The sequence below is a fragment of the Oryzias melastigma genome, linkage group LG9 (genome assembly GCF_002922805.2).
Source record: "Oryzias melastigma strain HK-1 linkage group LG9, ASM292280v2, whole genome shotgun sequence".
NCBI classification, from domain to species: Eukaryota; Metazoa; Chordata; class Actinopteri; order Beloniformes; family Adrianichthyidae; genus Oryzias; species Oryzias melastigma.
The window spans coordinates 7,931,275-7,954,465 of record NC_050520.1 but is presented as its reverse complement, the minus strand read 5'-3'; the positions used below and the strand labels follow the sequence as shown (position 1 = coordinate 7,954,465).

Below are 23,191 nucleotides of genomic sequence, written 5' to 3'. Positions count from 1 at the left end.
TCGTTTGTGCATTTTTTTGTTTTAAATGTTGTGTTGTGTGGCAATACCTCTGACTTTCCCAGGCGGTCGAGGTTAGAGATGTCAAAGGTGTCTCCAGTAGCGGCAGTGTCTACGCCTCCTGTGCCCCTCTTCTGTAGTCTCAAATTCTCCAGGACTTTTCCAAAGCGTGGGTCCTGCATTATATTGTGACATTAAATAGGTAACGAGGGATTTTGTGAGTGCAGCTGTTGAGTGTTTACTGAAATACCTTGCTGAGGAAAGGCAGACGAATGTGTACGCCAGCTCTGAGACCAGTGCCGAGATTAGAGGGGCAGGTGAGGATGTAACCCAGCCGCTCATTCCACATGAACTCCCATCCTCTCTCCTGAATCAGATGCTCCACCTATAGTTTAGAAAAAAAACACTCAAGTTAGTGCCTTGAAATGCAAACACGATTTTAAAAAATGGCAGTATTTTTTGGGGGGGGGATGATCACACCTGTTTAAGACCTTTGCAGAACCGTTCAAACACTCTCTTCATGTTTCCACCTTTCTCCATGGAGATGATTCTTGTGTGGTCCTCCTCATTGATCCAAATCAAGAAGTTCTTGTCATTGTTGTGCCTGAGTCAATACAGATCATAATCAGAGAGCATCTTAACACAGTTTCTTCAGTGTCAAAATTTGACTTTTAAATAAAGAAAAATTGTAAATAAGAGATAATAGTTCAAAACGATGAAGGGGACTTGCTCTCTCAAGGTCTGGAGTTTGAAACACTGTACAGTCAGTAAAAGTGTCTTACCAGATTCCACGGGCATCAGGCCAGTCCCTAGCCATCCCAGCTGCAGTGAGCAGTGGTGAGACAGGCTTATCAAACAGGAAGTGCTCCTGTTGGCAAACAGATCGGTAAAAACATGAGATTGGTATCACTGAAACACACAATCAAAAGACATTTTTCTGCACTGACATCGATAAGCTGCTGCTGCTCCCTCTGGGACATGTCTCCCAGGCTGTAGTATCGACCGGCCAGGTCTCCCTTCAGGCCAGACAGAGCCGTCACGACCACCCGCTCGACCTCCCGGCGCTCAGAGCGCGTGCATGCCGGGGGGAGGCTCAGTCCACGGATGCTGCGGCCCGTACGCACACGAGATGACAACACATAGCGTTCATCAAAAAATCCTGAAGTGATCTGAGGAGGACAAAGCATTTGGTTTTACTTTGCTGGAAACAAAACGAGAAGTGAGTTCAGTGTGTCACCTTGGAAGAATCCAGATCCGTTGGGTGCTTCATGGTGCGAGGGTCATAGCCATTGTGTCTGTCCTTGATGACGGGGTCAAAAATCTCAGCAAACACCTGATAGACGAACATTGAGTTTTAGAAATATTTTATGAGCAAAACAGCCCAGTTTGGATGTAAGCGCTGACCTCGTAGCTCTCCTCATCTCCAGCTACCATGCCCACAGTCTTGATGAAGGGGTGTCCAGGATTGTCCACCCCAGTCTGGATGCACTGGTCCAGAGTCCAGTTGTGGGCGGTCGCCCTGTCCCTCAGGCGTGCATAGATGGCTGGGGTCAGAGCCGCTGCCATGCAGTTGTTGTGCTTCCTCAGGTCAGGATAATCAGCACTGTCACAGAGAGCTCAGTTAGTGTGTGGAGATTCATGAACGACTGATTGAAACTCGTAAAGCCCTTTTCTACCATTTACCTGGGGGGGTAGGTCCTCATCCTCTCAGCAGCAGAGGTGTTGTCACTGATCAGATATCCTGATGCCAGAGTGCTGGCTCCCACAGCCATCATCAGTGCCGTGTTGCGGCCAGAAATCATGCGAGTGAAGGAGTTCGCCATGGTTATGCAGTCTAGTTTTCACCTAACAGGGGGGTCGAACCGTAAACTGTTGAACTTCCAATCGATATCAGTGACAACACGTCAAAACTCCTTGTGCAAATGCCATTAAGTTACTGGCTCTCATTAACCAAAAGCTCGATTATGGTCTCATGTTGGTGGTAAAAATGTCAGCCCAGGTGTTTGTGTTTATTTCCTTCAATTTGCAGCACAATGAGACACAATTTAGCTAAGCCTGAACTTTACCAGAATCCTGCATAAAGGTCACAGGTGGTGTTCAGAGGAAGCTGATAATTGGGAATTAGGCGGTTACGGCAGACAGCTCACCGGCACAGAGAGGAAGCAGTCTGCAGTGTTTATTTTCAGATGAATTTTAAAAGTCTGACCTCACAGAGATTCAATCAATTTTGATAATTGCAATACATAAAAGACTGAAGAAGAAAAAAGAACCAATTTCTACTTAAATCTAAGGGACTTTAGGTTTAAGTTTTTTAAGTTAAACCTTTATTTTGCTAGTAATTTATGTATATGTATCACTCATCCTGCCATCTACAACCCTAGACAGAACTACTTATTGCATTAAGCTATCACATGCTTAAGTAACAGATATGCCAGCAGTCTGCCTGATGAGATTATGGTTGAGGCAGAGTCAGGCTTTCTGATTGGTCACTTTGAGAGAATGACCTGCTCAGCTGATTAGATGATTTGTGATTGGACGCTGACAGAAGCGCTGTCATTTTGGTTTAACACACAGTATCCTTTACGGTTAAAAATAGCTGATCTAATTTGATTATTTAATTTGAATACAAAAGTACTGCTGTTTTGTCAACTTAAGTCACTGAGTTTACACAGAATAACCCTGAAAATAAGGTCTAGTAGGGTGGCAGGTGGGAAGGAGGAGTCAAATGAATACTAGGTCAAATGAAGGAGAAAGGAATCTTGAAAAAAGGTTAATTTAAGATGTTCTGTTATGCATCAACTTGTTTCTTATATTCTCATTTGTAATATAATTAATAGAAATAAATAAATAAATAATAGAAAAAATACTACTAAAGAAGAGTTGTGATTTGTAGAGCAGTGAGGATAATCAAGTGAAGAGTCACATAAAGGTCACGAGACGGAGCTAAAGGGCAAAAAAAGGACAATTTAAAGAGATTGTCAAAAGTGGGATTAGTGGGATTTCCAACACACACCTGAAGGTTTGAAAAGGTGAAGGAAAAAGAAAAAAAAATACAGACTCGCACCCTCCAATCATTGGAAAAGTACATAAACAATTTGTAGGATGGTCTTTAAAAGGCTGAAACATTTTGAGGTTAGTCGAAGGCGTCTCCACCAGTGATCAACACGTGGTTGCTACCTGTGGACGAGCCTAATAGGCTCTGCTGCTGTCTAGGACACAGAGAGAGCTATAAATATTGTCAAGAGCAGCAGACGAACAACTACCTCAAAAGCTTGTTTGACTTTTTCATGCTTTTCGCTCAAGCTGAGAAAAAAAGTTTCCGTTTGATCCTGTTATTGCAAATGTTTTCACTCTTCTTTGTTCTATAAAACACAATCAACGCTCACAAGGTATTTTATGTGCTAAAAAGATTGTGAAGGGCCAACAATTTCCAGTGGAACTTCCATCACTCACCTCGGGGTAGATGAAGACAAATGGCAGCGAAGCAGCAGTGGGATCCGTGCAGCTCAGTCCAAAGAGGCTCGATCTGCGAAGTGAAGGCAGGCTGAGGAGCAGAGAGGGGATCAGGGAGACATGGGGCCAGTGGTCCAGGATTAGCCTTCTGCTGGCCAACAGACAGAAAATCCTCTTTGCCTTGCTACTCATGGAGTCTCCCTTTCTGGTACTCTTCTCCTCACACTCAGTCCCAAGAGTCAAACCTATTTATATTACAGTATATTCTAAAAGGTCTTAAATTGAACTTTTAAGTTCATAGGTACAAAAATAATGAAATCCTTCTTTTGTTTTTGTACATATAAATGTATTAAGGAGGAGCAGTGAATAGCACTGCCACCTCACAGAGTCAACAGACTGGTGACGTGTTCTTTGCCCAACAGTAGCTGGGATAGGCCCCAGCATCCTCTGTGACCCCAAAATAGATCAATCCGTTTTCAGAAGATGGATAAAAAAAAAAAAAACCCTTATCTATTCTTTTAAGCAGCTTTCTTTATCTTTTAGCTTTTTTTTGGTGAATGTAGCACACAAAAATGTTCATCTTGAAGTGCCTTTAGTGATTTATAAACGTTTTTGTGTTCTTATTCCTCACAGACCCTGAGGTTCTCCAGTACAGGCCTCCTAGCTGTTCCTAAGGTGAGGATCAAAACGCATGGTTGGGCCTCGTTCCACCATGTGGTCCTCGCCTGTGGAACAGCCTGCCGAAAAACCGCAGAGCTGCAGAGACCATCTCCTACATGACTCTTGTAATTGTTTCATTTTTATCTTTTCTTTTAATTTTCATTATTTAAATCATTTTATGGTAAATTTATATACACAATTATTATTTTAATATACTACCAATTTTAATATTGTATTTTTGACTTTATTTAGGTGTTTATCTAATTATTTTTAATGTTTTTTATTTAATTTTTTTTCTTAACTCCAGTGCTCCCTTTCAGGGATCCATTATTCTTGGGCACCACCGGTCCCACCTGTATGGGGGCTGTTGCTGCAGTGCTTGTTCTCTTTGGAGCCGCTGGAGTCCTCGTGTGTGGTCTAATAGCTGTGGAGTAGGCCCTGTGCTGCCTTGTGTTGGGTCGGGTATCAGAGATGACCGCAGCGCCCGCTCGACTGGGCATGGAATAAATGGATCCCCATAATACCGATTCTGCACAGCAATATTAAGTCAAAGATCTGCAGTTCTTATGTCTTTGTCCAATTTTGACCTAAAGCTTATAGTGGGGGAGCTGGACGGGTGGAGGGAAGATCTGAGGGAGGGAGAGGTGCTAATTTTCTTTAAGTTCTTTAATTAGTATTCTATTTGTTTTTATGTAAAAGCATGTCAAAGCTTTTATGTTTCACGTGAATGAAAGGTGATACACAAATTCATTAAGTTTGACATTTTATGACCGAAATTTGATTTATCAGTGACCCTAATAGTCTTTGATTAAGTGTCATTTTGACAACTTGAGAGTCCGGTGAGGAGTATTCAGTAAAACTTAAAATAAATATTGTTGCGATTAGAAAAAGCTACAATTCCAAACCTCACTTTTCTTGTAAGATTGTATAAAACATACTTGAGAGGGAGGGCAGCATGGCGTTGCAGAGCTTGACCTTAGTTAGATTTTTTTATTTTTTTATTTTTTGGCAGCTTTTCTTCCATAACAACATTTCCTTTGTGACCGAATGTCGGCGCTAACCACAATGAGAAAAAAAGTGAAAAGAAATACAGATAAAGTTGCAGGTTGTTCCATCAGATCTTACTTGCTAAATAAAGTTTGTAACATGGCCACATAATAAAATAACTGTAGATGAGGCCAGTGGGCAGACATGTTCAAATTGGCTGATCTTGCTTAAAACATTCCCATAATTGATTATATTCATTTAAAATTATCGGCTAAAACTATATTGTGAGTGGAGGTCAGGTAAAAACTGATTTGTACAACAAACTGATGCAAATAGAGGTAATGTTGTTTATGACCACATGGTGGCAGAATGATCATCCATCCATCCATCTTCTTGACCGTTTCTTCCCTGTCGGGGTCGCGGGGGTGCCGGAGCCTATCCCGGCTACTGATGGGCGAAGGCAGGGTACACCCTGGACAGGTCGCCAGTCTGTCTCAGGGCCTCAATCACACACCCATTCACTCTAACATCCACACCTAAGGGCAATTTAGAGTCACCAATTAACCTATGAAGCATGTTTTTGGACGGTGGGAGGAAGCCGGAGTCCCCGGTGAAAACCCACGCATGCACGGGGAGAACATGCAAACTCCACACAGAAAGGTCCCAGCCGGGATTCGAACCGGGGCCTTCTCGCTGTGAGGCAAGAGCGCTAACCACTGCGCCACCGTGCAGCCCCAGAATGATCATTTTCTTTAAAAAGATGTTCTTACTGTTTTTAAAGTATCAAATTAATAGATAAAATGGTTTCTGTTCTTCATACAAACTTAACTAAACAGCTTAACTAAGAATATGTGTTTTAACTAACATGGTACTCTAAAAACAACCAACTTGTAGGTCACATTATGTTTTTATATGAAAGCATAACCAGTTATAGACCAGAATAAAAGGTAAAAAAAAAGTGTTTCTAGTTTTATATTTATTTGGAAACAGATTAACATAGCAGCATATTAAAGTGAAGTCTTTTAAAGTCTTTTTATAATTACAGCGGATTAACTTTAAATTTTATTGTGAAATTGTTGCCTAAACAGGCTAACGTCAAACTTCCTTCCTGTATCTGAATCAGACAACAGAGGAAGCTTTAGTGACATCACAGGAGCCGTCGACCAATAACCTCAACAACACAACCTCATAAGGCATGTTGAATTTATTTCCCCTGAACCCAGAAGTGAAAAATAAAAATGAATAAATTAACACCAAAATAAAGCACATATATATAATACAGGGTTACAACACAAACAGAACATCATGTATTCCCCAAACTGGTTGGAAAACAGACTCAGAATTACAACGAAACGTACTTGAAGGAAAGTGGCTGACAAGTTTTTAATCTTCTGGATCGATGCATTTAACAACAGGTTCTTTTTTAAGAGGAAGTTCATTTGAGACCACATTTGACATGTGAAGTACACGCAGAGACAAACGTGCAGATTTAACAAATAGAATTTATACTTTTTGTTTTTCCAGTTACAGACAATATTATTATAGAGAGCAGACGAGGAAGGAACGTCCTTTCAGACATTCACAGCATGCAGCTGTTATGTGCATGCAACTATTATTTCATATCATTCATATAAAAAAATGAAATGCTACATTTTTTTACCTTTAAAAGGCATCTTTTATGAGTAGAATTGAAGTTTTCTTATATACAAGAACCTAAGATGCAAAACAAAATACCAATAATAATATTAACAACAATAATAAATAATAATATAACTTCAAACAGAAAAAAACATATTTGTAACTGAAATGCAGAATATGATGAAATAAATGGAAAATGATGATCATACTGTCAGTAAAGCACAGCTACTTCTCAGAGAGTGCAAAACTGCTCCTGTCTACGTTTTTGTCAGATTCCAGCTACAAACGTGAGCCTGAACTCGGCAACAAACAAAAGCCAGAACAATCGAGCTGCCCAGAAATGCTGCAGAAGCTTTGGAGAAGCACGTTATGACAAAGTCTGAACAGCAGGGGGAGACGTCTGCTTTCTGATTGGAAGCTAAAATACTTTACATAACCTTCCTTACAGAAAATTAAGTCAGATTTTAGAAGAAAATGTAATAAATCTCTTAGCTTAGGAACTTATAAGTATTAGAGGACCCTACTCTTGTGGAAGGCACTGGCAAAATGTTGTCTTTGTTTCATTCATGTGGACATGCACTAGAAAAATAACCGCCAAAGAGTGACCAAAAATAAATACAGAATGTACTCTTTTTTGAGGGAAAAATCTTTATATAACCATATACATATAAATATTCAGATTCAAAGTTAAAGTTTTCTTTGTTTTTGAGTAGTTTTTGAAAGGCTGAGGATGCATAGCGGTGTAGAGTCACCTTCATCGGAGCGAAGCATGCCAAGCTGAGTGTAGGGGGTCAGGTTAAAGGCCAAGACACTTAACAGCTGAATTCATGCAAGTTGTATGAGCACAAAGAACTGCATGTTTCCCCTTCAAGACATGGTGTGAAAAAGCAACAGAAAATGCACACGGGTGCAGAAACACAAGCTCAGACATCCCTCTACTATACGATCTGTATATGCTACATCTCTGTTTTATCCACTCTCTCTCTCTTTGCTGCACTCTCAGGCTGAGTCAGAGGAAGTCATGGGTGTGAGACTCTGGACCAAGGATCGATGAGCATGTAGCTTCCTCAAAACCTTCATACAATGCAGTCAGCACGCTTTCCTCTCGACGACGATCGATACAACCTCTTAGGAATTCCTTCTGTTATGCTACCTCAGTTTCCCACTAAACTCTTTGCGTCACGCAGCCGTCTCTCCCTTCATCTGCACCTCTTTCTATACGGACCTGCTTCTCAAAACATTTCTCTCAATGCAACATGTGAGATCACACAGGTGTGTCGCCCCAGAGGGGGTCCCAGATTTGGCTGGCAGTCACAGGCCATAAACAGATGTGACTCAGGCGGGCAGCCTGGGCTCTATCTTCAAAGAGAGGTCATAGAGGGTGTCTTCATCCATGGTCAGGGTCTTATCCAGAAGGTACTGAGTCACCTGGAACAAAAATATAGAGCCGTTTCACACAATAATGTGGATTCACTGATGCAATATTATGTGACAAAAAACGACTTTCATTCAAGGTTGATAAACTTGTTTAAAGACCCACTCCGAAAAAAAAAATGAATTTCTGGTGATTTTAACAAAACGGCATAATCATAATTAAAATAACACTGAACGCTTTAATATAGATCACAAGATGATCGATCGAAGTGGGACTTTGTGTTTTTATTTGATGCCAGAAAACAAAGTATGGAATCTGTAACATTACCAATATCTATTTCTCTTGAAGAACAGGACATACCTTAACCTGGTGCTCTATTCTGTAAGGAGTCTGCTGGAACTGTCGGATCTCTCTGATGATGTGGGATATCTGTAAAAAATCATGCCCTCAATCATTAAGGGCATTTGCTCCACGTATTTTTGTTTCGTTGAACATTCTTTATGCTCACCATTCTCATTTTGGAGAAGTTAACGAGACCTTCCTCAGTAAAATTTGGAGTTCCTTCCTCAATAAAGGCCAAGTCTGTGAGGTACATTCCCAGGTATGGCACGCACGGAGGATTGCAGCTGGAGTACAAATGCGTGGGAATAACATCTTGTCATAAACTGTTTCACATTTATGTATCAGTTAAGTGTGTATTTTGGGATTTTAAGACATAACCTCACTTTTTCAGAGTCTCCCTCAGATTTTTAAATCTTCCCTCAGAGGAGACAGTTTTCTGTAGTTTGTCCATCAGAGCTTTAGCCTGGAAAAAAGTAGAAATTCACTTAAGTATCAGTTTTACTGCAGAACATACAGACAAACAAGTAACAAAGGTGCTTAAAACAGTCAATGTGCTTACATAGCTATTAAAAAAGCTAATTTGCACCAACAGAATATGGTTTTGGACAGATTGATTGCTGATTTTTATGATTATAGCATGAAATTATATCTCTGAAAAATGCAGATTTAGTAAAAAATAGCCAATATTTGTGTAACATTGAAGTCCCTTCTGGATTATGAATGGGTTTAATGCTAAGTGAATAAGTTCACAAAGGGTCAGGTTTGGACATTAGTAGAAAAACCATTAGTTTTTGTTTATGGAAGAAAAAAGTGAAAAGCTCTCAACTTTAATCTTGGAAGAACATAATGTTGGAAAATCTCTGGGCTTTCTAAAAATAAGAAAAATGTGGAGCAAACTTGACTAAATTGTTGGAGCATGTCCACAAGGGTCACTGAAAAGTGAAAAATTGTCTAGTAAATGACCCAAAAAAAAACCCCATCCCATTAATGCATAACTATAATGTAGCATTAAAAAATAAGAATTTATATAACTGATCATAAAAATTCATATTTATATAAACATTGTTCCTTGCTCTGTTAAAATATGTTGAATATAATTTAGCCACATAGCAAAAGAAAGTCTTTAAGCTTGAATTTAGACACATAAACGGCCTGTCAGAGTAAACTATATCCATTTACATGATAATATATTTCTGGTTGTTTTCGTGGGTTGGGAGGGGCTGGTGCTCAGAGGTGTGTGAATGGAATAAAATACCACTTTGAAGTTGTTTTTTGTGAGGAATTAACATTATAATACACTTAAAAAGTTGATTTTGCATGATATAGGCCCTTTAAAACTAAAATATCCATGTGGATTGGCTTCCTTTTGCCTTAAGCGCCTAGTGGTTATTTGGGGAACTGCATGTGCTTGAAGTTGACTTCTGAAAACTTTAACTCTCGGATTGTGTCTTGTTCTGTGAGGATAAATCAGCGTTGACACTTTGTTGTGCTTTCATACAGAATTAGAGAAAATGTTATCTAAAACTTTAATCCATGGCTGCCTTTCGTGGAAAAGCATTTTTAAGTGCTAGAAACAATATGATATCCTAAGATTATAACATCTTTACCACTCTAATATTCTTAGAATGCACTGCAAAACTAAAACATATTTTTTCATATTTTTTTCTGATTTGGAACTTTTTGTATAATTTTCATAAACAGACAGCTCTAAATGACCTTACCTGTTTGCTCACTTTAGCCCAAGTCTTCTTCAGCCTGTAGATGGCGCTGCGGTTGAGAGCAGACGTGATCTCCAACACTCCGTTGTAGTTGTTCAGGCAGCGACAGATGTCTGCCACAGCCACCCATTTCTCAATGGAGCTGGCTCTGGAGCCCACATCCGTGTGGGACATAATCTGTGATGCCACCAGGTTACTCATCTGCAAACAGGTGAACGTGATGAAAGATGCACACGAGAACAAGAGGCTGTGAGGGGATATCAGGGGGAAGTTACATCGTTGAAGTGTTGACTGGTTTTCATGATGTAGGGCGTCCTCTCGGTTTTATCGACCTTCATCCAGCCCTGACCCAGGAACTCTCTTTAGACGACAAACGAAACAAAACTCAGTTATCTCAAATTCAAAAACGTTTTTTACTTTTTAAAATGAGTCGTGCTTAGAGGCGAGTTTGTTCAACTTAGACTGACTCATAGGGAATGCTCCTGAAGACGATGTGATCCAGCAGGGTGATCTGCTCCGCCAGCTCCATCGCCGAGAGAGACTCGAAACACTCCGCCTTCAAACAATCCGCCTAAACACACGCCGTCATGCACGCAAACACACAAAAACAGCCACATGCAAACAAGGGCAATGTCGATAAAACCAGAACAAACAATATGGAGACAAAAATATCTAACAACGAAAGTGGCTATGATGAACACAGCTGATGACAGCGGACTGTCCCCTGGAGGGTGACAGTCGGGGAGGCTGTATTCTCCCCCTCTGCCTGGTGGATGTGACAGCCAGCACTGACAAAGGCTTTTCACGTCTCACTAAAGCAACATGTGTGTTTGTTTGTTGCATCCTGACAATTTTAAAGCTAAACAATGAGATAAGTAAAGAGCTTCTTTTGGATTTTATAACAAATTGTAAATATCAGGCTGAGACATAATTTAGGCTGCATAAAAGTTTATTGGTTTAAAAGCTCTACGAGGCAAAACCTTTTATTTATGCTAAAGAAAATGAGCAAAACTGCTATTATTAGTTCCTCTGTTTTGATGAGATCATCTCACCATCTGTAAGATGTCTTCTATCCTCAGTTGGGCATCTTCCTGCTCATCTTGAGAAAGGGCACTGACGAAGAAAAACAGAATGGAGCATTATTAAACAGATGAATCATTGTTTTATTATTTAAATTAAATTGAGTTTTTTTAAGTTGCAAAATGTCCAAAACAAAGAATTACTCTAATGAAAATCACGATTTTTAACATGTTCCTGTAGCCCTTTTCTTATGATGGAGGACATATATTAAGAAAATTAAGACTAAAATTCTTAAAATTATTGTGAATTCTGAATATTTTTTAATCTGAGCAAACAGATAAGAGCTGAAGGCCTCTGGTGTTGGACAGATTTTACAGTTACATTACGGATTATGAATATTCTGCCACACCATAGAAGGTACCATAGAAAAAAGGAGGTTAAGGGAGATAAACATTTCTTGAACATTCTTCTGGAGAAACCTGTTCACCTTAGTATGTTGGCAGTAGCTTTTCTCTCTTGAGGCAGTAGGTCTGGATCTCTGAGCACCTCCTCCAGGAGACAGATCACCGACATCTTCAGCTCCCCATTCATCTCAAAGTCCTTCACACAAAGACAGATAGACTTCTATAGCTTCATGGCACCAATTTAAACTACAATGGTTTTGGTTTAAGAAGCAATCTGGCAAAAATGGATCCACATGTAGTCACTGTCAGCCTAAAAAAGGCCGGACCTTTTGAGAAAGAGAACTGAAGGAGTTACAGGAGACAGAAAGTGAGAATAGCAACAATATCCCTTGTGTGTTTGGGCATTGGTGGCTGTTAGCTTTTTTAAGAGAGCAGGGGAGCAAACGCATCAGCCACCTGCTTTAATGAGAACACAGACAAACGGAGAAACGGAATCCCACATGTGGTTGGAGACCGACCTGGGAGTGCTTGGAGACCCAGTGGCGCAACACGTTGAGAACCCGGTTGGTTGCAGCTCTGCGGATGATGAAGTCTTTATCGCAGGTTCTCTCCGAGTTAGTGAACACTGCAAGGACAATTTGGACAATACAATAAGGCTTAATGCATCAGAGTTTCATAACATGTAGGCATATTAGAATTATTCTATAAAGTTCTCTAATGTGGCAAAAAATCAAAAAACATCGACAAGCCTGAGCTATGATACAACAGCATGACTGCATGAAAACATTTTAAAAATTGGAAAATGCTGCGATGTGCTTAATTAAATAATACTGAAAAAATAAAAAAAACTTTTTTTAAATGCAGTAAAAGAGAAACTTATTTACTAATTATTCAATGTATTTTTGTCTTTTTTACTATTATGAAAGTGTAAAAGCAATTATATTCTGCTTCCTTGTCACACTTAAATTGCTGAATTTTACATTTTGCTTACAGTATGTTCTGATTTTAAACCATTTCAAAGTGCTATTTAACCAATTAAAGATTTCTTATTTTCTTAGATTGTAACCCAAGAAAAGTAATCAATAAAAATGTTAGAATCTCACTTACAGCAAAACCAGCAAGTCAAACTGATATTTTAGGACTATTTATCTTCAGGCTTCCATAACATGTTTATAATCAACTCAAACGTTGTGTCTGTCCGTCATCTAAAGGCGTTCAGAAAGTGGCGAGTGTACCTGGTGGGGCACCATGGCCTGCTGCTGCAGTTGCAATAGCAAAAGCGGAGGCAGGAGAGACTGAGCAGCGGGAATTCTCTCCAGACTGGACTGCAGATGCACAGACACATAATTATCATCAGCAGTAACGGCTCTGTAATGTGATTTGCTGCATTTATGATCCAAGGAAATGAACACAAGTAAAGCTCTGTTCTAATAAATCTAAAAACAATTACTATAGCGTCAAAAATAAATAAATCATTTCAAGCCATAATGAACTTTACTAAAAAAAACAGAATAATAAGTGTTTTTTGTGCAAAATGCTATTTTAACTTCAGTTTGTAAAATAAAAATGCTAAAAAACTTTTATGACATGTAAAGATGTAAAAGAAAACAAACTTGTTTTAGCTGAAAGCAGATTTTATGAGACAATCCAAATGCTCTTAAAGCCTGTAGTCCATAAAAAAAAGACACTTTTGGAGGACTTTCTCAGAATCTTCAAATAAAAAAAAGCTAATACTTGTTGTTTTAATAAATGCAGCTGTTAAATCAACAACAGGATCTTTTAAATGTATGAAACATTTCATCGTAATCTTCAAAATGTGGCAGTAGTTCAGTCAATTGAGCAGCTGTCTGCTGGTTGATTGCTTGAATCACGAGCTTAACAATTAAAAAAGGCTCATTTACATTTGTACTCATTTATATTTGGAATCTAAAAAGAAAATCAAGAATTAGCGAACATTCGTCAAGATTCCAGGGCATTAAATGGTCCTGCACTATATAGTATTTTAGGGGTTGGGGAGTAGTGAGGAAATTCATAAAAGCTTTATTTAAGTTTCAAATGTAAAAATAACATTATTTCCTTGCATTTTTTGGAAAGAATTGTGGGGTTCTCACAGAGGATAATTTGATTTATTGTGTACTAAAGGAACAAATAAAGGAAGCAGCGGTCCTCCATTAATCCAATTAGAATTCCAAAACGCAGACTTTGGACGGATCATTTTTGTCCTTTGGAAAAACGCCTTCCTCCAAACTGGTTCCAGCTGAAAATAATACTTTACGCACTTTGGAAAGGAGTAAATGAAAGAAAAGTAAATGAGTAATTTTTATTTTATTAAGGTATTACTATCATGAGAAATATATATTAAGAATATATAGGGTAAAGAGATTTTAGCATATCACCAAATTGGGATGTAAAGCCTAAACTCGTTTAAATTTGTTAAGGGGTGTTGAAATGTTAACAATAAGAAAGATACAGTTTTTTTTTATCTTAACATATTAAAGAAGAAACAAACAAAAGTAAAGTGCTTTTGTAAATATTGTTCTTTAGAAAGTAAATACTCAGTTTTATTTCTATTCTTTTTCATCCTTTTTATTGTGAACCGAGTAAATATTATCCCGAAGCAAAACGAAATTGATAGGAATAAAACACTGATTACCTCTTCAGCTCACCTGGAGACACTGAAAATAAGAATCAGTTGAACTCCATTAAATCCTCCCCCTAACAGAGTCTACTTACAGAAAAAACACCCCAGGAAACCTCAATATTGATTCACCAACTACATCATAATCTGCTGTTTTAATGTTGTTGTGCTGCACTGCCGGGTTCTGTGTTGGAGGATCTTTGTGTTGGACTGGATCTACCATCACCTGTCAGTGTGCACGGCACTGCCCACATCTCCAGCACCTCTGGCACTGTGGTGAAACCACGACTAAGAAACCCCACAAACACACGTTCTGTCTGTCTTACCTCCAGGCTGCCTGTAGCGGAGGTGTCGCGGCGTGGACGGGGAGCGGCATGGCGACGTGTCTCCAGCCTCACTGCTCTGCGGAGACTCTGGGATGATTTTCTCGAGTGACACTGATTCCAGCACAGCTGGAAAGGAAGAAAGGGAAAGTTTAGCTTGTTTTCACACATTTTCAGAATTGAGTCTTAGAGCATTTCCTCAAAAATGAGCACTTCCTTAATACAAGGGTGAGTTTTTATTTTAAAGGATAAAAGGTTGTAGAAGACATTTTACGAGCCCTATTAAAATCTTAATTTCTAATGCTGATGGTGTCAATATGTTCTTTTCAATTGCTCTTATTGTCTTTTCAGACCAATTTTGTGTTACCATAAAAATAGAATCAGCACTGCAAAGAGTTATGATTAACGCTACGTTCACACCATTGACTGTATGTGATAAACGGGTTACTTCCAAACAGGAAGTAGCCACTGGTCCAAAAGAGCCAAAATCCCATCGGTTTCTACTGCGAAATAAACAGCTTTTACTTAGACATTATATTTGTCAGAACAACTATTCTTGTTCTAGCAAATCCTATTTTTTTCACTATTTTTTGCCAAAGTTGTTCAAGTTATAAATTGACCAATCAGATACTTCAATAAAAGTAGGCGGTCTCATTTGAGCATTTGAAGCGATCTTCTTACATGCTCATTCCTGATTGGAGGGAGTCGTTGCCATAGAAATGTAGAGTCAGATCGACTTGGACCAGTCACTCCTTACTGACTATTTCTGGTTCCAACATGGTGAAAGCCGTATCACCAAAAAAAAAGATGTCTGAATCGACTTCATTTTATTAGAACCAGAAGCAAGTCGTTTCTACGAGTGACATCCCACTCGCTCGGTCCAGTTCTCTTATACAGTCAATGGTTCACACCAGGCTCAGAAACACATGTTCAAGCAATGAAAACTCTGTAAACATACATGTTGCATCTTCTTGAACATATGCCTGGTATGTACAAAACATCAAAGTTGATTTTTGGAAGATTCCAGATTGTCAATTTTTTTTAATTTTTTTTTATTTAAGATATTGCATGAGCACAGGAAAAAAAGATCTTATGAAACAGTGTTTAGAAGGAAATTATATTTGGTTCTATGAAGTAATGAATAAACGCTTTGCTTGTGCACTCCTACACAAAAAACAGATGCATTCAGAGAAGGAATGAAAGATAATTAAAGCTTATCCCATTTCACTGACATTTAAAACCCAGACAAGTCTTTGTTTTTAATGTCAAAGAATAAGATGTAAACAAAAGATGTAATAAAATGAAAAGCTCTCATAAAGCCAAACAAACGGCTGCACTTCTCTCCAATCAATACAGAACTTTTCTGCTTTCATAGAACTTTTAGTGTCTGCATGCAGAAGTGGCATTTCCTGTTAGATTATTATTTTTTTTTTCTAAGGCTATAAAAAAAGTGTAATTTATCATCAGAAATACCACAAATATTTGTCCCACAAGTATCAAGACAGAAATGCAGGATCTTATTACATGTCAAGTGCTCTGAATGTACCACTAACTCACACAGAAAGCTGCAGTGACAAATTTTAACAAGCAATTAAAGATATCGAATGTGTGTGTGGATAAACACGTAAATGCACTCACTTATTAAGAGCTAAACGAACTGACAGTCCACGCAAAGGAAGTGAGAGAAGCTAACAGGGTTTTTGTCTCCTTGTGACATAATAGCACCCACACATACTGCACATGCTAATTAGAGTCTACCTGCAGCTTGTCCTTGCTGTGCTGCCTCAGATTCCCTGACACGGTGCCTCTCCACTCTAAGGGGGCTGTTAACACCACCATTCGAAGATCTGAGCATGTGTGGTAGAAAGTCAGTTTAGCTGAGTCCACCACACAAATGCATGGAGATAATGATGTCCCACTGGGCATCCTGCTCTGCTCTTAGAGGTAGCTCTTCACATTCTGTCATTTGATGAGTGATGCCTCGGTAATTGTATTAGATAATTTACAAATGAGTCAAGGCAGTCTTTAGACTGCCGCGAAGGAGTAAACTGTCCAGAGAAATCAAATGCTTAAGGCAAAACAAAGTTACAGATTTAGTTAAATTCAGGTTAGATTAGGTTAGTCCAGCAGACTTTTCAGGGAAAGCCTAACATTTAGAGGGTTTTTTTTGTATGCTTGTTTTGCTTTCTTTAGAGCTTGTAAAAGGACATAGAAGTAAAATAAAATTACTGTTTTCTCATGCACACAAGAAAGTATCTGGTGAGCACCAGAAAGTAACTTGTGGGTATGGGAAACAAACACAGAATTGATCAAAGCAGCTGAATCTCCTGCATGGATACAAACCAGATGACTTTAGAACTGGTTTTAGGTGACGTTCAGAGATAACACAACATACAAGCAGAGCCGCAAGGTCAAATAAAACTCAATAAGGTTGTAGTTTGTGACTGGATGTGTTTTATTGTGTTAATTCTGGACTCTTACGCTTGTGTTGAGCGGAAATTCTGATGACCTTGAACGCCTCATGGGCATGAATGCAGAACAGAAAACAGTTCCGCACCTGGTATCTGTCTGGTAGCTCTGCACAAACTCCCTCCCTACAACTATAGTGTGAGATTATTTGGTGATTTTAAAAGCAGTTTGGTCACTCTTTTATTTTTTAATATGGGAATAAACAATGTCAGAGATTCCACAAAGTAAAAACCTAATAAATACAAGCAAAAATGGTTTATATAAAAATAATAAAACACTTTTTTTTCCACAAAAATAATTCAAACGCAATGCATTGTGGTCTATATATGCCAACCTAGGGCACTCAGTTTTGGGATTGGCAAACACACTATATAGAGCACTGCACATCTGATTAGCCAGTTTATAAAGTGACTAACTTGGGATAAAGAAGATTTATCATGAAAAAAAAAATAGGTTTAGCAGGAACCTGTTAAAAAGAGACACCAGAGCAAGAATAGTTATTCTGACAAACAGAGTAATTGAGTAATAGCTGGTTATAATTTAATAGAAGTCTATGGTATTCAGTCCAGTTCTCTCTATGTACTGTCTATGATCAGGCCTGGTTGATATTCTTAAAATGTTTGGTTTTATTTACTTATAACTTGTTCTTTTGTTTGTCTTCAACCTTTATGCCTAATTTTTAAAAGGACTCATTTTCAATACAGTTAAAATGTACGTACTTCTGCGAATGCTCCGTCGAAGTTTCCCACAGAAAGGGTCGATCCTCGGCACTTCCTCTCCCTCTGTGGTCGAGTAAGGACTCTGTTCCGGTGACGATGGCGTGGGAGGAGCTTGCTCCTGCTGTGCTTTGCCGTTGTTCGGCGGTGGGGAGGTGGAAGAAGGAGGAGATGGAGAGGTAGCAGTTGGGGTTGGGGTTTGAGGTGTTGGAGTTTGTGGCGTGGCGGCGGATGTGGGGCTACTGGCAGCAGACTGGGACGAGTTGTGGTTGAGGCTGAAGTTAGACAGTGGACTGGTCAGGTCGAGACCGACCACTCTGGCAGTGATGGGGGAGTGGAGGGAGAGCTTTCGAGTTCGGACGGGGGAGTTGGTGCGCGAGGGGATGGATAGAGGTGGAGGAGAAGAGAACTTGCGGCAGAGACGAGGAGATCTGTCATTGATGTGCTCGCCGCTTCTGTTATTTTGATTGGTGGCAAAAAATAATTCCAAAGATCTGGGAATTGAAAAAGACAATATGTTAATTAAAGTAATAATAATAATAAACAATTAAGAAAGAGTTCAGTGAAAAGGAGGAAATAAAAGCATGTTTTTGCAGCATTACTCATCTATTTGTATCATTAAAAAGATAATTAACAAACATGTTTTAAATTCAGTTTAACCCCTTCATGCCTGAATTTTAGAGATGTAATGACTCATTTTAACAACTACAAAAAATATTTATATTATGATTTGTAGTTGCTGATATGATTCAAAGTCGATATAAATAAATAAATAAATAAATAAATAAATAAATAAATAAACCGATCCTGCACATCTTTAGCCAAAACTGTGTAACTCAGAGATAAATACCTGAAAGGGTTAATAAAGGGAATAATAAATATTAAGAGCATAAAAAGTGCAGCTCAGTCAAAGAATGGTGTGAGCTTAAAGCACTTCCTACTCATATATTTAGAGAGGCCATGCAGAATGCAGTCAGTTTTTTTTTTTTTTTTTACTGTACTTCAAAACTGGGATGCAAAAAACAAATAACAAAAAAACTGAATCTTTCATGTTCCCTCTGTGCCTTTCTCCTTTTTTCCAGGATGTTTAAGTCCTCTGTACAGCTCATACCTGCCCACCCTGAATGAATAGCAATGAAACTAAAGGACTGAGCAAGGAGTCAGTGGAGCTCTAATCACGGCAAACCCACAGAGAGGCATCATCATATTATGCACTTCCCCTCGGCTCGTTGGGGCTTTATTGCATCTGTCAGGTAGGTTTTAATGGTCTGCAATGGTTCTGGATCGGTTTTAGCACTCTTGTTAGTGTTGCTTTTAGGCTAACTTTTTTTTTCTTTAAATTAGCTCCAAGGAGAGAGAGTTGTGCCTTCATTTGCTCACACATGGGGACAAAAACTGAAGTTCTGGCTTTGCAAACATTCTACCACTGAGACAACTATTAATGTCCCAGTGCTTCACATGCTGTCAAATGAAATCATCTCTGCTGCAAAAATTAGGCTCCTTTAGTATCAATTATTTTTTGATGCTTTGGATGCAACATTTGAGGCTTGAAGCAAACACTCCCATGATTGATGATTAGTAATTAGTAAAAGGGAAATCAAATAAAAAATTCAATAATTCTTCCTGGTTTTGTTTTATCTTTTGCCTTTTTTCTTTATTACTGCTGCTTTTCTTTTTTCAGAGCCTCCTGTCCTTGAATAAACCATTAAATTGGTTTAAGCAATAAAACTAAATACATAAAAATGTAAGAAATAAAAGATAATAAAGTCTGTGAATATGAACCCAAACAACAACCCCAGTTGAGGAAGCATCGCCTTAAGAGGCAGAAAAGAAGTAAATGTGCACACATAAACGCAGGCATCATATGCTCAAACATTTCAGCCAGAGATTGAGGAACTAACCGCATCCAAAACAGACATAACAGGGAAAAACGTTTAATGCAAAAAAAGAAAAATACAGGGTAAACAAAGGACTAAAGAGGAAAACTGCTGGAAAAGATGCAAAAGCTAGTTAGAAATAGAAACAGTATAAGAGGAATGGGAAGCAAAGATCCAAATAGTATAAGAGAAAAAAAAAACAGCCTCAAGGAGGTGAGACGCCGCTGATAAAAACATGCTCTGAACGGCCTCTGCAGATCTCCATCCAAAGTACATATTTTCAATTTCTGTTTTTGGTCATCCACAATCCCAACCTCAGTGATTCATTCATGTAAAGAGCGAGACAGGCTGAGGAGAAGGTAAGTCATGCATCCGTTTAGTACCAGATCATGACCGCACGAGAGGAAGAACAGGCAGGGGAGATGCCACACAGATGGTGAGAGAAAGAGAGCAGAGAAAAGAAGAGTCGGTTACTTGGACTGATCCATGGCTATCTTCTTGACCTTCAGACCATAGTCAGGACAGATGGATGAGATGGACAGACGATCAAATGAGGGGTACTGCACCCTGGAGTGGATGTGAAGAGAAAACAAGGGGTGGATGACAGACAAAACAAAACATTGAGTGATGAAAATGAAAATAGTGGATTCAATGAAGATACAAGGAGGTGGAAAAGTGAGACGTGAACCTTTGCTTAAAGGAGAAGAAGACAAAGTCAGACAGGAAGTTCATAATAATATATGACCAGAAGGAACAAATCCTAATAAGAAATGTTTTATTTTGTATGTGTGCATGTAAAGCATCTAAAAAGGTATTTAACCCTTAGTAGTCTGGGACCTTTTTTATTAACATTTTTGCTCTTATTATTTATATTTAAAGCAACTTTGAGTAATAATTGCTACATATATTTTTCGTACAACCCAAGTGTCTTCTTTTGCAAATATTTTTTCAATGTACTACACAATAAACCTAAAACTATACAAAAACCTAGTTTCCAATTTGTAAATCTGGTAATTTTTAACATCAAAAATTGAAATCAAACTGTTTTTATGTTTTATAACAAAGTCATAAAATGTATAGATAAAAGAAAAATACATAAATCCAAAGATCAAATGTGGAAAATCTTTAAAGAAATCAGATAAATCCACATGAAATGTTCCAGGTGGTTTCACAATTATGTGTCATAACTCCTGTTATGTTTGCTTAAAGACCCACTCGGATGAAAATTGTGTTTTTAAAATGTCCTTTTAGCATTTCTTCAATGATGGAGGACATATATCAAAAAAATTAAGCGCAAAATTACATTTCTTAAATAAAATTGTTGTGCATTAACAAAATATGCTTGGCAAAAGGGCGTATTTGCAACGTAAATAATACATTCTCATACAAATACATCCATGTGCGTCTTTGTTTTTCTCATCTGAGCTGGCATCCCAGCCAGTAAGGCCAAGCGTTCCCCATAAGGTTTAAAGGGCTTTGCTGGCTGGGAGCTGTCTCAAGCAGATGAGCAGCTCCAATATTGCTCGCCATTTTTGCTGCACCAGTTAGGTTAGGTTGAGGTTGTAAGGGGCTGTAAGCTGGCAGAAGAGCGTGTGGACAAATGGATGATGGGAAACGGGGGCGGGCCTACTCCACGCCAACTCAGAGGCAAATTACTAATAAACTACTGCCGCTCTACAGAAACTATGTCCTAGAAAATTTGTCTTTTTTAATTTTATTTTGGCCTAAAACAGCATAATCATGTTTAAAAAACCACAGGGGACACTTTGAAAACAGAGAAAAAGTGGCCAGAGTGGGACTTTAAACCTAAAATTTCGAAGCTAAAAACTTGCTTTTAACTATTTACATTAAAGTTAAATGTAAACTAAATGAATGGGGAATCTGCAATATTACTAAGTCAAACTTTGTCACTAGTAAACTCATCGGTGAGTGCACAGAGTACTGAGGGTTAAAGATAAATGTGCAGACTGTAAAACAGAAACAGACTACTTGATGTTAATGGAGAGAACATTTATAGTACATTTTTGTAGTATACAAAAATGTTACTAAGACTCATATACCCTTTTGTCCCTGTCAGTATCTATGCATACATTTAAAAACAAAAAAGACCTGATAGGTATGGAGGAGAAGGGCTTCTTGTAGATGTCAGCCAGTTTGTCCATGACCACCGTTGCCGTGGTAAAGATCCTGTATGTGTGCAGGAAGGTGTTGAGGAAGTCTATGGAGAGGAAGCGCAGGTCGGTCAGCCTCTCCAGCAGCCGCTCCACGCTGGCGTAGCGGATCTGGGGGACCTTGCAGGAGTTGAGCGTCTTGCTGAAGCAAATGTCAACATCATCTTTATGGAGGCGCACATCAGATCTGATGGGTACACACGTACACACACATAACCACGCATGGGTGATTGCCAGGTTGCTATGCAAGAAAAAGTTACGGCAAAAAAAAAGTCAAGCTTAACCCTAGAGCACTGTCAAAAGTGATTTTCACCCGTGCAAAAGTATTTACAGGATTTTCAATGTGTTTCTGAGGGTCATGGGTCCCTGGATAAAACCTCACAATGGGCGGACCAAAGACCAGATCTCCATGATCAATATTTTTTATGAATTTTTTTGTTCTCAAATTCCTGATTTTTCTATCATTTTCAAGCATGTTTTCCTATGTTTTTATTTTGCATTTTGTTACATCTACCACCGTTTAAAATAAAACCAAAACTACTCTAATTTGTCATGTGTTGTTATATTTTGATCTATTTTTAATAAAAAAATACTAATTATTGAGTATATTATACCCGGTAAAAATTACCTGGTAAAAGTTATGGTGTAACTTTTATAGCAAAAGTGTTCTAGAAATTTCTTAAACTAGGGATTTCACTAAAGAAAAAACAGGATAAGCATAAAGATAACATTTTCAATACATATTTGTTATAAGAATTTTGTATTTCCATGAAATTGCCTGCATGTTTACTCAGCATTTCACAATAAAATGACAGGTGAAAATGACCATTAATGTTGCGCAAACACATAAGTGTTTTCTTTTTTTTTACTCCCTAAACATAAACATTTGGTCAATGGTCAATATATTTACTGATATTTCTATTTTTGGCCTTCATAAATTGTATATTAAAAGTAAGATTTTTCCTATTTTTCCTATTAAATTTTGGGACAATTTATTTTTTTTCCCAGTCCCTGGTTACGAGCAGACGTGTGTTCCAAGTTCTCTCCAGTCCTGAAATAGTGTTATATCTACTTACACACCCATGTGATTTAATGTTACTTGAGAATTCCTAATAAACTGAATTTGTGTTGGAGAGATATAAATATTTGATCCCAAGTTATCAACCAGATAATGATGATTCACATAAAGGAAATTGTAAGGTCAAGCCAGGGTGCGATTATATAAGTTCGTTTCCCCTCAATCCCTTTTAGGCAATCTGATTGTTTGAAATAAATAATTTGGAATTTTATTGTTAAGTAAAAACATTAAAATGATACATCTCTTACTATTTTTTGAGAGGAATTTAGTACGCATTGGTACAAAAAGCCAAGTTTTTTCCTTTTTTGGGTTAGTTTTTAATCTT

The 23,191-nt window shown here is 38.3% G+C and overlaps 2 protein-coding genes and 1 long non-coding RNA gene across 5 annotated transcripts in view; 1 reads left to right on the top strand and 2 right to left on the bottom strand.

Annotated features, from left to right (window-relative positions):
- Window positions 1–3,588, bottom strand: part of LOC112148917 (creatine kinase U-type, mitochondrial) — a 4,440-nt gene extending 852 nt beyond the window's left edge. Inside the window, exons 1-9 of the mRNA XM_024276335.2 lie at window positions 3,451–3,588; window positions 1,681–1,842; window positions 1,402–1,600; window positions 1,235–1,330; window positions 945–1,166; window positions 780–865; window positions 478–601; window positions 248–382; window positions 48–173 (exon numbers count right to left, since the gene is read on the bottom strand). Coding sequence (XP_024132103.1) covers window positions 48–173; window positions 248–382; window positions 478–601; window positions 780–865; window positions 945–1,166; window positions 1,235–1,330; window positions 1,402–1,600; window positions 1,681–1,820 — 1,128 coding nt within the window. The 5' untranslated portion in view covers window positions 1,821–1,842; window positions 3,451–3,588. The remainder of the gene's footprint in view (window positions 1–47; window positions 174–247; window positions 383–477; window positions 602–779; window positions 866–944; window positions 1,167–1,234; window positions 1,331–1,401; window positions 1,601–1,680; window positions 1,843–3,450) is intronic.
- Window positions 1–4,650, top strand: part of LOC112148918 — a 7,065-nt gene extending 2,415 nt beyond the window's left edge. The window contains exons 2-3 of the long non-coding RNA XR_002919715.2: window positions 4,084–4,235; window positions 4,431–4,650. This is a non-coding gene — a long non-coding RNA (uncharacterized LOC112148918). The remainder of the gene's footprint in view (window positions 1–4,083; window positions 4,236–4,430) is intronic.
- Window positions 4,651–6,286: 1,636 nt separating this feature from the next.
- rasgrf2b (Ras protein-specific guanine nucleotide-releasing factor 2b) overlaps window positions 6,287–23,191 on the bottom strand; it is a 52,288-nt gene continuing 35,383 nt past the window's right edge. Inside the window, exons 15-29 of one of the 3 annotated variants that reach the window (XM_024275897.2) lie at window positions 21,727–21,975; window positions 20,092–20,184; window positions 17,744–18,234; window positions 14,559–14,684; window positions 12,830–12,919; window positions 12,113–12,219; window positions 11,678–11,790; window positions 11,223–11,283; window positions 10,638–10,741; window positions 10,446–10,530; window positions 10,174–10,371; window positions 8,836–8,915; window positions 8,619–8,736; window positions 8,471–8,539; window positions 6,287–8,163 (exon numbers count right to left, since the gene is read on the bottom strand). In XM_024275897.2, coding sequence (XP_024131665.1) covers window positions 8,071–8,163; window positions 8,471–8,539; window positions 8,619–8,736; window positions 8,836–8,915; window positions 10,174–10,371; window positions 10,446–10,530; window positions 10,638–10,741; window positions 11,223–11,283; window positions 11,678–11,790; window positions 12,113–12,219; window positions 12,830–12,919; window positions 14,559–14,684; window positions 17,744–18,234; window positions 20,092–20,184; window positions 21,727–21,975 — 2,077 coding nt within the window. In that variant the 3' untranslated portion in view covers window positions 6,287–8,070. The remainder of the gene's footprint in view (window positions 8,164–8,470; window positions 8,540–8,618; window positions 8,737–8,835; window positions 8,916–10,173; window positions 10,372–10,445; window positions 10,531–10,637; window positions 10,742–11,222; window positions 11,284–11,677; window positions 11,791–12,112; window positions 12,220–12,829; window positions 12,920–14,558; window positions 14,685–17,743; window positions 18,235–20,091; window positions 20,185–21,726; window positions 21,976–23,191) is intronic. The other 2 variants (XM_036213632.1, XM_024275900.2) reach the window with 2 other exon arrangements.